Source organism: Athene noctua, chromosome 4 (genome assembly GCF_965140245.1).
Source record: "Athene noctua chromosome 4, bAthNoc1.hap1.1, whole genome shotgun sequence".
NCBI classification, from domain to species: domain Eukaryota; kingdom Metazoa; phylum Chordata; class Aves; order Strigiformes; family Strigidae; genus Athene; species Athene noctua.
The window spans coordinates 67,095,981-67,108,353 of record NC_134040.1 but is presented as its reverse complement, the minus strand read 5'-3'; the positions used below and the strand labels follow the sequence as shown (position 1 = coordinate 67,108,353).

Sequence of the window (12,373 nt, the reverse complement as noted above, 5' to 3'; positions counted from 1 at the left end):
AGAACTTTTTTCAGTAAAAATAGTAGCATCATTCACTTTGCACTGAGTTTTGGCAGTTCCGCTTCATGCTCTGTTTAGTGGGGAGAGTAATATATTCTCACACCTACTATGTATGAAGTTACTCTATAATAGTGAACATTACTTAGAGTGGGTCTCTGCCAGTAGATGGCTTATTGCATGTATTCCACATTAGGTAATCGAAGAGTGTTTGTCACCAAAACAATTTACAAGTTTGGGGATTAAGTTATAACTGCCGTCATGTTTCATACCCAGATACTTCTGTGTAGCTTTCGAACACGCTGCTGATGTCATTGCATTAGCTGGCTTTCTTTAAAAGCATGTCACGCAGCAATGTTAAAAGTTACAAATTCCTACCTGCATTGTAACCGCCAAAATCTCATCCACTCTACTTTGAAGGCTAACAAATAGGACAAACGTTAAGATACAAAGCTGAATAACTAATGAGATCCTTACACAACACAAATTAAAAATAACTAGTATACGTTGTTGCATCAGATAAGAAAACTTTCTGACTTGGGAGCAGAAACCGTAAAGATGGTTGCATTTAGGATTTAAACAACTCAGTTAATGCATACAGGAAATTGTCCATTTGACACAAAAATAAACAACAAAAAGCCCCACTACTGCTCCCTTAAGTACAGGCAGGTCTAGACTCTGCATTACAGTTCTTCCAGGTGGCAGTTATTATGCTTGCATTCATGTGCATATCAATTTTGTTTGATTTGGTAGGAAACATTTAAATAAGTCAAAATTTGAAAATCAACCATGTGCTCACTAAAGAGAAAAGAGCCCTCTACTTTTGCTTGCTTACCCATTTCTCTTACTTGCCATCCAGTTTTTGACTGCTTGGTTTATGCCTGTGAAGTTCGTGTATAGGTTATGCACAACAGTGTTTAATACTGAATAGAAGAAACCAAACACTTTCCCCTACTTGTAACAATATGCTTTCGGTTTTTGGAGCAAAAGAGAAGCAAAGTCAGATGTAGAAGTAGAATACATTTTTTTCAATGGGAGGGGTAGACCTATGGCTCCTTTTCTCTCATCTAAAATGGCTTTCTTTTCTATTTTCAGCAAAACAAGTAGCCAGCCCTCCATTGCATATCATGGCTTGGAAGGCAGCATCAGCTGGCAAATCTTTCTGTCTGATTTGTTGAGGTCATGGTGGGTGTTTGCATGTGTACATCCCTGCTCTGAATACTCATGCTATTCTCAGACATAGTAAGAGCTCAGAGAAAATGGCACAATTGTATCAGTAGAACTAAAGCAAAGGGTTGCAGTGATTGACTCCCACCACCCCCTTCAAAGTGCTTTGCAAATATGTAAAAAAGAAAAGTTCGGTTTCTTTTCGAAAGAAAAAGGAAATGAAGGTCAAAAGGAGCATAAAACCAGCCCTAAATGGAAAGGGCATTCATTAGCTTGCTCCAACAGAACAAAAAATAAAACACAGCAACTACTTACTTGATGCAAGAGAAACAGCAACAGCCTGTACCTTCCAAAAGAACCTTATTCAGGCTTATCGAGAATGTAAAATGTCTCCTAAAAAAAAAAAAAAAAAGCATGCTGGGGAAGGCTCGTACTTCAAAGGGGCAAGAGCAAAAAAGTTGCAGCAAAGCAACCAAGGCTCAGCTGTGGATAGTTTTGGCAAGAGGGAAGAGGTTGCCCTTTACCAGATGGCTCCATATAAAGTAACATGGGTGTGATCCTAGCATGGAGAAGGGAGGGGAAAATAAGGAAGATGGTTTTCTAGTAAGTCTTAGCCTGAAATAAAATATAGACCACTCTGACAGTTGTGTTTTTTCTGTTTTAGCTGGCTATTTGGGGTTACCTTCTATATGATGAGGAAGCAGACTAGAGAAAATGATCATTTCTCAGTTGCTTTTGAGAATTTTGTTATTTGAGATTTTAAAAAATAAATATGGAGCCTGTGTTCTGCTAATTCACATTGTAAAAACATAATTTTCAAGAGGTTTGCCTCTGTGTTAATACTCATTTCTCCCTCTTTCTCGCAAATTTTGCCCTCTTCTAATTCAGTGAGGTGCAAGCAATTATGTGCTTGCAACTGTATCATGTGATCTGTGATGTGGAGTGGCAATGAAGAATGGTAGTCAGAGAATTACCATCCTTGAAAAGCCATTCCTATCCTACTCTCTCCTATCAATTTTTCTCAACATAAAGGCAGGAGTCTGGCATATCAAACAGAGAAGGAAGGAAAAAGCACATTAGTGTTCTGACTGTGTATTTTCCTCAAGGAAATTCTGACTATCAGCTACTCAACTGATTCTTATAATGCAATTTACTTGTTGTTGGAAGCTGTCCATTGATGAAAATTAAATAAATGTGATCTATGCAGACAAAGTTGTTCTCCCCTGGCATAATAGAAATCCTAAAATATCTGAGATAGAAAGGCAGATTTGTTGTGGTCTCAGAACAATCTCAAGTACAAAAACCTTACTTCTGGTCCCATAGGTGGTTGCCCATTTTACTGATTATATATCTTGTATCATGTGGCAGTCATGTAATGAGAACTTACTTCGGAATGTAATAGTTGAAAAAGGGAGTAGCATAGTTATGACGGCATTGATTTCTGTACCTAAGTAACGAGGCCAATCTTGAAAATAAGGTTCGTTGATTTACTTAATACAGAAATCCCTGCCAATTTCCATTGTACTATCAAGTATAAGCATATTAATTTAAACCTTAAAAAAACCCAAACAGCTGACTTATTATTGCTTCCATGCATATGTTTTTGAGTATTTGAATATGTCTACATCAAAAGAAATTAGAATTTTAGAGAGCCAGTTAGCTTGCATTGCCAAGTTAACAAGTTCTGGTAAGGTCAGTCTCTTACAATAAATCTAATTATTACACAGTTATTTTCTTTATGTATGCAGTTTTCACCATATGCTGTAAGATGGAAAGGATAGTGGAATAATGCTCCTCTGTTGAATTTACTGGTGATGGGCATTCTTACTCACTCAGAGTTGGGGGAGCATTGTGAGGGAAGCAGAAGACAGATGGGAACTTTTCAGTTGGTGCTTGTATGACCTATTTAATCTGCATAATTAGAAAATGGGAAAGTTGTCTATGACGCTGATGCTGACTTCACTTCTAGGTCTTTTTGAGCTCATTTAAAGTACGGTAATGAGAAAAACATTTTACCTTTGGGCACCAATCTGATTTGTCAGGAAATTCCTCTTGCTATGATGGGTGGATGAGGAAAATTTTGAATAATGTGATCCAGATGTTAAAGTTCCCATTTAGCAGCAATGCAGATGTATTATTTTATGGAATTGTCCAGATGGTGACCTTCCAGCATTAATAATAAATCAATGCTGGGGTTTTCATCTGTATGACTTGATTCCTATCTTTGTCCTCATTTACATGACAAAATACTCATGCATTTCATGTAGAGGCTAATAGTATTAAAATTAACGATCTGGAAGACATAAAAATCAATAAGGAAATTTGAAACAATTACTGCAAACAATATATACCAATAGATTTAATAATGGTATTGCCCAAGAGAAGATGGTGAGAACATTTTTTAATTAATTAGAATTTCATTTTGCAACTAACATAGTAACAAAGTTCTGTTATAGATATGTATTAGAAAGACATAAGATGAAGATGTGTGCCCATTCAGTTTTGGCTTTACCACTGAAATTCAGACTTTACTTTCAGTTTACAGGAAAAAAGCAACCCACAGTATGTAAGCACATTGGAGAGGGATCACACTGGACAGTAACAAGGCAGGCAGGCAACAGGGAGCTTTCGGTGGCCCCCAGTGAAGGCCGGGAGACCGCAGGCTCTGCAATCGGGGATGTGTAGGCACCACTGACCAGTGACATGCCAGAAGGTCTGAGTGGCATGGAAGGAGCTCTGTCACTTTTATGGTCACAAGCAGCAGACTGTGGTCCCATAAAGGCAGGGCTGCAGGATGGAGAAACGCATAACAGTGATGTGACCTAATAATATTGGAAGATTCAACTTCCATAGAAATAACTTTTTACTCTAGATGGATTGTGCTTTTTGTCTGCTTTTAAAATATCTACCCTCCCCAAACCAAACATAAATTTGAAACCAATCTCCCCTCAGATTTTTTTTTTATTTATTTTTAGTAATCTTTCTGTAAAGATGCAGGAGCTAACTCTACAAACACATATTAAAGTCAGTCTTGCTTTACCTTTGTCATCATCAGGCTTCCACAGTTCCAAATCCATGGTTTATTAATGTGATCACGGAGAGAACTGACATTACAGGGCTTTTGACTCTTCAGTGGGTTTCAAATATTTGTTTATTGGGAAAGAAATAGTATATTTCATCATTGTGAGTCATTCAAGCAAATATACATATTAAGTTTGATATAATTTCATTTAGGAAGAAGTTTAAAAGTTTAAGTCACGGCATTTTGTTGTGCTGTAGAGTTTTTAAGAAAAACCTTCAGCAGTGTGGTTATGTAACTGAGCAGCATCCCAAATTAATGCAGCTAAATATACCTTTCTGAAAGTCTGTGAGCGCAGCTTAAAGTCCAAACTGCCTCCACTCATTTCAGAAAACCTGCTCCCAAAGCTTTAGCCCTTTGGTCACCATATATAATTTAAGTTAGAAAACAAACTTTAACCTTTTTTTTTTTTTTTTTCAGTAGCATTAATTCTATCAATAGACAGTTTAGATTTTTGAGGATAGGATGTGGAGGTCTGATGAGTTTTATCTCAGTGTTATAACCCTTTACTACACTGGGATCACTAATTATTTACAGGGTGAAAGGCAGACTAACATCATTATTCTAGGGTCAAAGGCTCTCGTGTCAGATGCTGTATAAGTCACGTTTTTTGGTATGAGTTTTACAGTTTGGCAATCTCTTAATCAAACCTAACCATGCAAAATAGAACCACAGGAAGTCATTACTTTGAAATGAATGCCTCAATTTTGGCAACAGTTAGTCACACTGCTGCAGATGTGGGTTGTTCTTTATTTCACCACCAGACTTTACTGGTAGAGATCCCTGTCCATGTGGGGAATACTCTCAGTTATTACCAGTTACATCACTTTCAGAGCAATCTGCAAGCCTCTCTCAGGAAGAACATCACAATATGTCCTTTTTTGTTGGTTTTGCCTTGGTTGGGGTTTTTTTGATACTGTTTCTTAAAGGAAACCTGTAGAAGGAGAAGAATAAATAAGAATTTCCCTGGAACAAATCTTCCCAGATTACAAGGGCCATTAGCAGTTGAATTTGAGGGAATCTTTCAACTAATGAATTACTAGATTCATTGAAGTTGAATATTTTCAACTAGAATAAAATCCTCTAAATCAATGTTGATCAAACATGACATGCAAATGAAAAAGAATTAAACAAGAGTTAAAATTAAATTAATTCCATCAGTTCCATCTTGGGTTTTCATTCTGCAGACTCTTATCATCAGCAGTCATCCCAGGTGTTATTGACCCTGAAGGGCCCAATTTAGTATATGTACCAAATAGTCTGAATTTATTTCTTAGAGCACCCTCTGCCTACCTAAAAAGAGGTCTGTATTCTTCCTTCTCCATCTTCTGAAACTCTGCCTTTCCACGCTGGATTTGCAAAGACAATTATTAATGGTTCAGAGATTGTTTCTGCCAACAACTAAGTATTTTAGATAAATTTCATTATGGTATACTAACTTGACTATATATAACATATTTCAGTTAGTTTTTACCTGTTCTTGCCCTGTTCTGGCCTATGTCTCCCTCCTTCACAATTCTCAACTGTTAGTTTTAATTATGTTAGCAGTCTGTTCACAATTACCGTTTCTTGTGAAGACTGAAACAAAACAAAAAGGTTTTGGTGGTGGTGGTTTTTTTTCTTTTTCTTTTTCTTTTTTTTTTCCTTTTTTTTTTTTTTTCTCCTTTACTTTTTCCTGTATTATACATTCTTACTCATCTTTAGGTAAGGGAGAAATATAGAAATGTAAAACTTCTACTGAATTTATATGAATACTTCAGTAGAAACTACATATGTGGCATTTTGTACCACTCTGCAAAATATGCAAAGTCTTGAGCAGTCTTTCTTTTCTCTTATCCATAGGATGGTTCCTCCTGATCTGTAAACTGAGTTATGCGATTGGAATTGCGGGTTATCTAACCATAATGGATTTAGTTCATTCTTTAGGTAGGTATCTCCAGGTAAAATTGGGACTGGCAACTGTTCTGATTTCCTGTTTGATAGATTTTACTTTGTTTGCAGTGAAATTGCTCCAGGCTGGTCTTTTTACCACCCACCTCAACATATGAAACCTCTTTCATGTTGTGTAGCTGTACATTCTCTTACTGCTTTATTTTTATTTTTGCATAGTTGATCTGAAGTTTGCTATTTAGTCATTTTATAACATGTGTTTGTAGTGTGAAGAGAGGTGGGGAAAAACCTTAAACTTCCCACCCTGTTCACTCATTTAATCCCCTAATTTAACTGCTGAGTTAATTCTCAGTCCTTCATTTATGTACCTGAAGGAGATAAGACATAAAAAAGTTTGACATAAAGAATAAAAATAGATAAGCACATTCATATCAAAACCACATTATAATTCTTTCTGATAACTATGATTTCCTGCTCTACCAGGCTATAATGTTGCTAGGGGATTCTCCTCTTTTTATTTTGGCTGTTGCCAAAGACGATAATGTATGTCCAGATGATTCTCTACCTAACCACTTAATACAGCTTGAATTTTTGCCTAGGTAGGATTTGAATTTTATTTATGTTTATCCAGGATTTCTCTCTGACTAGCAGCCCAGTCAGGGCTACTGTACTGGACTCTGAGGCACTGTCTGACCAGAAATTCCAGGGATTCCTCAAAAGCATGTAGACCGATGGCATAATGATTCTGCTTTAAGTCCAACACTTCTTGGAGGTATTGGAGATACTGCACATAAATAAATCAGCTGTTCCTTTAAGTATCAGATTTATTGCCCATACATTGTATAGTTGATTAACCCAGAAGTACATAGCTCTGATGGAAAATTCTTGGCAGAAACTTAAAAGTCTTGTGTTACCAAGACTATTAAGCTTTATTCTGTTGAGGTATTTTATTTAACCAGCTAAATTCCCCCACCAGTTTATTTTAAAGATATAACTACAAAATTTGTTAGCTCTATTTTAAATGTTCTTACTTTGTGCCCTGTTGCAGCAATAACAAGTCCTTTCTAATGTTAAGAAGCTCCAGTTTTATGTATATTTGGTAGCCAGGTTTCAGCCTGCCAAGACCTGCAACATATACAGTCAATCTCAGAGAGATGACAAGAGATGTTAACATTTTTGCAGACTCTATTGAGCTGCGTTTTCTGGGGGGTAGAGGGCTAAATACCACTTGATGTAATTTTGCAAAGATTTTATTCTGAGGAATTTGTATTCAGGACAGTGGGCTCTTTCAGCTACAGAAACTTAACAGTTCTTTGACTGGCATCTTATACCTTATTGAAATTTGTCTGATCTTGTTGCTTCTGCAAAACAATGAAATATATCTAATTGTTCTGTACAAGATGACTCTAGGCAAAGTCCCTCCCTGTAAGAAAATGTGTCAGCTTGGCCTTTCTATAACAGAGCCAAGTAGCTGTGGCTCCAAAAGCAGTTCATAGCCTAGTTTCGACATTGCTTGCCATCAAGAACATTGATACTTCAAGTATGAGGGTGTCTGCTACTGCAACAGAAAATGAAACTAAACCTGCAGTTTGAAGGCAGGAGCTAACTGGAGTAAAAATCTTGTTGATATTTTATTCTGGTGTTTTGGTGAAGAACAGACTCACCCAAATACTCTTGTGGTTTTATGACAGAATCAAGCCTGATGACTCCATGGATTTTGCTGTGACTGCTCTTTTACAGACTGTACTATGGAGTGATGGGAAGAGACTTTGCAGAGATGTGTTCTGACCACATGGTTTCCACCACTGGTGTAAGTGCCAGGGATCATCATCCCAAATACCACTTGCTAGGACTGGAAACTCTTGTGCTCCTGGGTTCATGAGAATAAGATCTACTGGATACTCTTGCACTAAACTAACCTCACTTTTCTTTGAGGAGAGCTGTTCTTGTGCCATGGACAAACTGTTGAACTCTATTGCCAATCTTATGATTACAAAAATAGTCTCAATGCATTAGTAGCCAGTGACATGTGCCAGGGTCTGATCTGGGGTTTCCAACAGGTGGGTCCCTGTGTACAAGAGACTGCATAATTTTCCTAATTGCCATAACAAGACAAGCTTCTTACTTCCCAAAGTCTGTGAAAGACTCTTCTTGGCCGTATCTTCCATTTCCAAATAAGGTGATTATCTCAGCACAATTTCCTTATATTCCAGTTACTTAAAATCAAGCAGACAGTTCTTGCATCAGCAATAAGATTTTCATTATTTCTTGGTAACTGTGCCTCCTGGCAGTAGTGAACTAAGACAACTGCAGCCATTTTCATGCTATCCTTATCTTTGATGGCACTTAAAATGTGTTTATACACCCTTGACTCTAAGCAAATATTTTGTTGTTCTTTGGCTTCTTTTTTCCTATGAACTTGATCTTAACAGTTTTACAACATCAGTGTCATACCAACAACTAATTTGTCCAATGACATCTGCACAGTTTGCAGGCAGAAAATTTTTGTGGATATAAATGAAGAAGGGATCATTCAAAATACCTACCAGCTGTTCTGTAATCATGTGTATCCTTTCCATGGAATTATGAAACTGTTATTTTCTCCTCTTTTATGCTGTATTAAAAAATTATAACAATGGCAATAAATACCAAGAAAGAGGAACCAAAACCACATTCAGAAACAACGTAGCACAAAAGTAAAAACAGGAGCATAAAATATATTTCAGTTCTGTGACACAAATTGAGAACACACATCTTTTTGACAGACAAACTGATGCAAGATTGGCCATAACCCTACAGTTTCAGGCCTAAATCCACCTTTCAGGCACTTTGTGCCTGTGTGAGTGTGCCTGGCAATATGTTAGACCAGGCTTGCTGACCCACTGATCAGTGCTGCTAATTCAGGCTCCCCTGTACTGCAGAGGATTTCCTCTGGCGGTGCCTGGGGCTATCTTTGCTGGGTAGCTTTAAGGCAGATGTAAAACTCTTCTCAAAAGATGGCATACCCTACAGCCTGACAGGAGACCCAGTGTCTCAGACTCGGGCCTACCAAATGACTCGGTGTTTTGCATTCCAGAAACTAAAATGATAGGTATCACATATGTGCTGGAACGATGTTACTAACCACCCCCTTCTGCAGGTCTTAAAAATATCCTGGCTTCTTGCAAGATAGAAAATACGAATACCAGTCTGGATGTTCAGGACATTGGATTCAACTTTAAAATAGTTTGAAATATTCCAAATATTTTAAATCATTTGAAACTGCTCAGTTATAAAACAAGGCAGTATCCATAATCAGTCATTAAAATTATCTCTTGATGGTTTGACTAGGTTTGTGGATGTAAGCACAGGGCCTTGTTTATATTTGAAAGATTCCTTAGCAATACACCTGATAGCAGGTTTTATGAATCCTGCATCTGTGGTTGGTGCATTGTTGGCACGAACCAGACTTTCCCATACTGCCCTGAGAAAGTTGATTTGAAGAGGATGTTAAGTAACCCATACCCTCTCTCTGATAAGTGTGCTTTTGGTTTTCTAAACCATAGCCTGATTACTTACAAATTCTTGTTTCGATCTGCAGTGGAAGGATGAGGTGGCCACATTAAATAAATGGAAAACTAATAATTACTAAGGAACAATTATATTTAGGGAAGAGGATAGTTCTATTTGACTTTATCTTATCTAAGACCCAAAAAAAGCTAGGAAAAGAAAAGTGCATATATATTTTCCTTCTTGATTTTAGGACATTTGGAAATAATTTTTATAATGAGAGGACCACATTAAAGAATGTAAATCACAGTTTTAGAAAGACCATGCAGTATATTTTGTCCTTTAATGAAATAAGAAAATTGATACAATCCACTTTCAGAACAAGTGCTGGTTTTTCCCCCCTCTTCTCTTAGTAGTTAGTAAGCAACATTTTTCCTTTAACAAATGGAATAATAGCTGTAGATCTGCTGCTGCATCTGTAGAAACCTGCTTGAGTGGAAGCAATATTTGGCCTACTTTTTTGAAGCCTATTTTAACCTATATGTGGGGAGGATATTTAATTTTAACCTTACCCTTATAAAAAAGGAAATTAATCAGAAGAGTTGAAAAGAAAGCATTTCAAGATTTTAACCCAATATTTTTTCTTTGATTCTGGCTAAGAAAAACACCAAGATTTACCTATTGTTGCATTTTTCTCTTCAGTTTCTTCAACAACAGATTAGGTGAGAATGCACACGTATTATATGGACAACTTTTGGACTGGCTTTGCTAGCTCGTGGTCTGGCATCCAGTTGTTACAGGCATTGTTCAAGGCATTAGTTACTCACTGGGTCTAGAATAGAACTCGGATTATTAGTGAGAATGCTGTGTTGGATATTTACCTGACTAAATAATATGCATTTTCTGTACTTAATTTTAAAAGGCTAGAGGAATAGCAGTTAAACTCTGGTGTGCTATACACCCTTTTTCAGGGTAGTACTTCTTTTTACATTACAGCAAGACTGTACAGCATGCTATTAAAGCATTTTTTTTATTTTCTCAAAGTAAGAATTAAAAGAAATTGCTTCCTTTAATAAGAAGATTGCACTAGGGAAAAAAAGGGACTTCTTTCTTAGAATGAATATCCCATTAAAAAAAAAAAAAAATATTTTAAGTTTCTCTATTAAATATATGGTAGTGGCTTCTTGCTAGTTGAAATTCCGACTACAGAAAATTGTGCAGTAGATAAGGAGAATTTTGTCAAATAATGGCTTTGTATATAGCAAATTCTGAAAAATGTCACCCAGATAGTTTGTTCATTTGGTCAATGTAAAGTAATACAAGATTACCATTAGCTTTTTTCCCCCCACCTCTTTCAAGAGCTGTTGTATTGTAACTCATACATCTTCCAATGACCATTTACAAAAAGCTCTAACCATGGCAGTGTTTAATATGTGCTTGGTATTCAGATAGGCCTATATATGGAGGTCCTATATGAAGTCCTCTTTGACTTACTGTCACCATGCTCAAAAAGCCCAGCTTCCAATAACCAGCTTCTCAGACACAGAATGAAGTTACAATCTCTAACCACCAATTCTGTATTTTGCTATTGCTTTTTTTTTTTTTTTTTTTTTTAAATGAAAATGGATGCATAAGTCTTGCTGCTTAGTGGCCAAAAGTTTGACATCTATACTACCCTGGCCACATTGTGAGGAATTAAAACATGGCATGTTTATGCAAGAACGGGCAGTTCTGTTTAGGAATCAGAGAAGCTGGTCTTAAAATGTAGTTAGCCTAGCTGAAGTAGCTTTTAAAGTCAGATTAAATATGGTCGGTATTTTAAGAATCTTTGTTCTTGGAAATCATAAATACAGACTATCTTAATGTACACTTTAATAAATATATATGAGAATAAAGCAGACATTGTGTGAAGCCATATACCAATGAAGGTAAGGTTTAGATGTTAAAAATAGGAAATGACACAATTTAAAAAAAATTTAGTAAATGAAAGAGAAAATCTTAAGTGCATAGAAAGAAAGTGGCTTTGTTTGCTTAGATGAAGTAGCAAAGTTAATAATTCTTATAATGAGTTATGCCTGTATTCATATATGCAAAAACTCATGTTAATAAATCGTTCATTTGTGTTACACTGTCAGAGTTGCCTAATTGTGGCTATAATGGAAGAATGTTTGTCTTCAGCCTTCTCAATGTCTAGCAAAGGACAGGGGGACTTCTGCTCTCATTGACACATTGACTGTGTGGAGAAGAACATCCTAAAAGCAGTAACATGATAAGTAACTAGCTGTGAGATGATGCTTCCAATGTACCAAATATGTATACAAAGAATGCAGAAGAACCCTTGGCTAGGCAGACTCTCTCCTAAAGCTTTTACAAAAATAAAGATATATAAACTAAGTAGCTGTGTATCTAGACAACTTTTCATCATTATATATTTACATGAAACAGCTTTTGCTAACACTTCTGATTAATGTATGTAGACAATTGTTGTGGTTTAACCCCAGAAGGCAGCTCAGCATCGCACAGCCACACTCTCACTCCCCCCACTGTTGCACAGGGAAGAGAATTGGAAGGGTAAGATTGAGAAAACTCGTGGGTTGTGATAAAGACGGTTCAATAGGTAAAGCAAAAGCTGCAAGGAAAGGAAAATAAAGAATTCCTTCACTACTTCCAATCAGCAAGTGGATACTTAGCCTTCTCCAGAAAATGCTCCATCACGCATAACAGTTTCTTGGGAAGACAAACATCGTAACA

General features: G+C 36.6%; 1 protein-coding gene across 1 annotated transcript in view; it reads left to right on the top strand.

The window, feature by feature from the left end:
• The window catches only part of RNF175 (ring finger protein 175), a 31,811-nt gene extending 22,087 nt beyond the window's left edge, over positions 1-9,724 (top strand). Inside the window, 6 exon segments of the mRNA XM_074905946.1 lie at positions 4,961-5,126; positions 6,086-6,151; positions 7,794-7,857; positions 7,859-7,943; positions 8,566-8,699; positions 9,532-9,724. Of these exon segments, the coding sequence (XP_074762047.1) occupies positions 4,961-5,126; positions 6,086-6,151; positions 7,794-7,857; positions 7,859-7,943; positions 8,566-8,699; positions 9,532-9,724 (708 nt within the window).
• Positions 9,725-12,373: the final 2,649 nt, after the last annotated feature.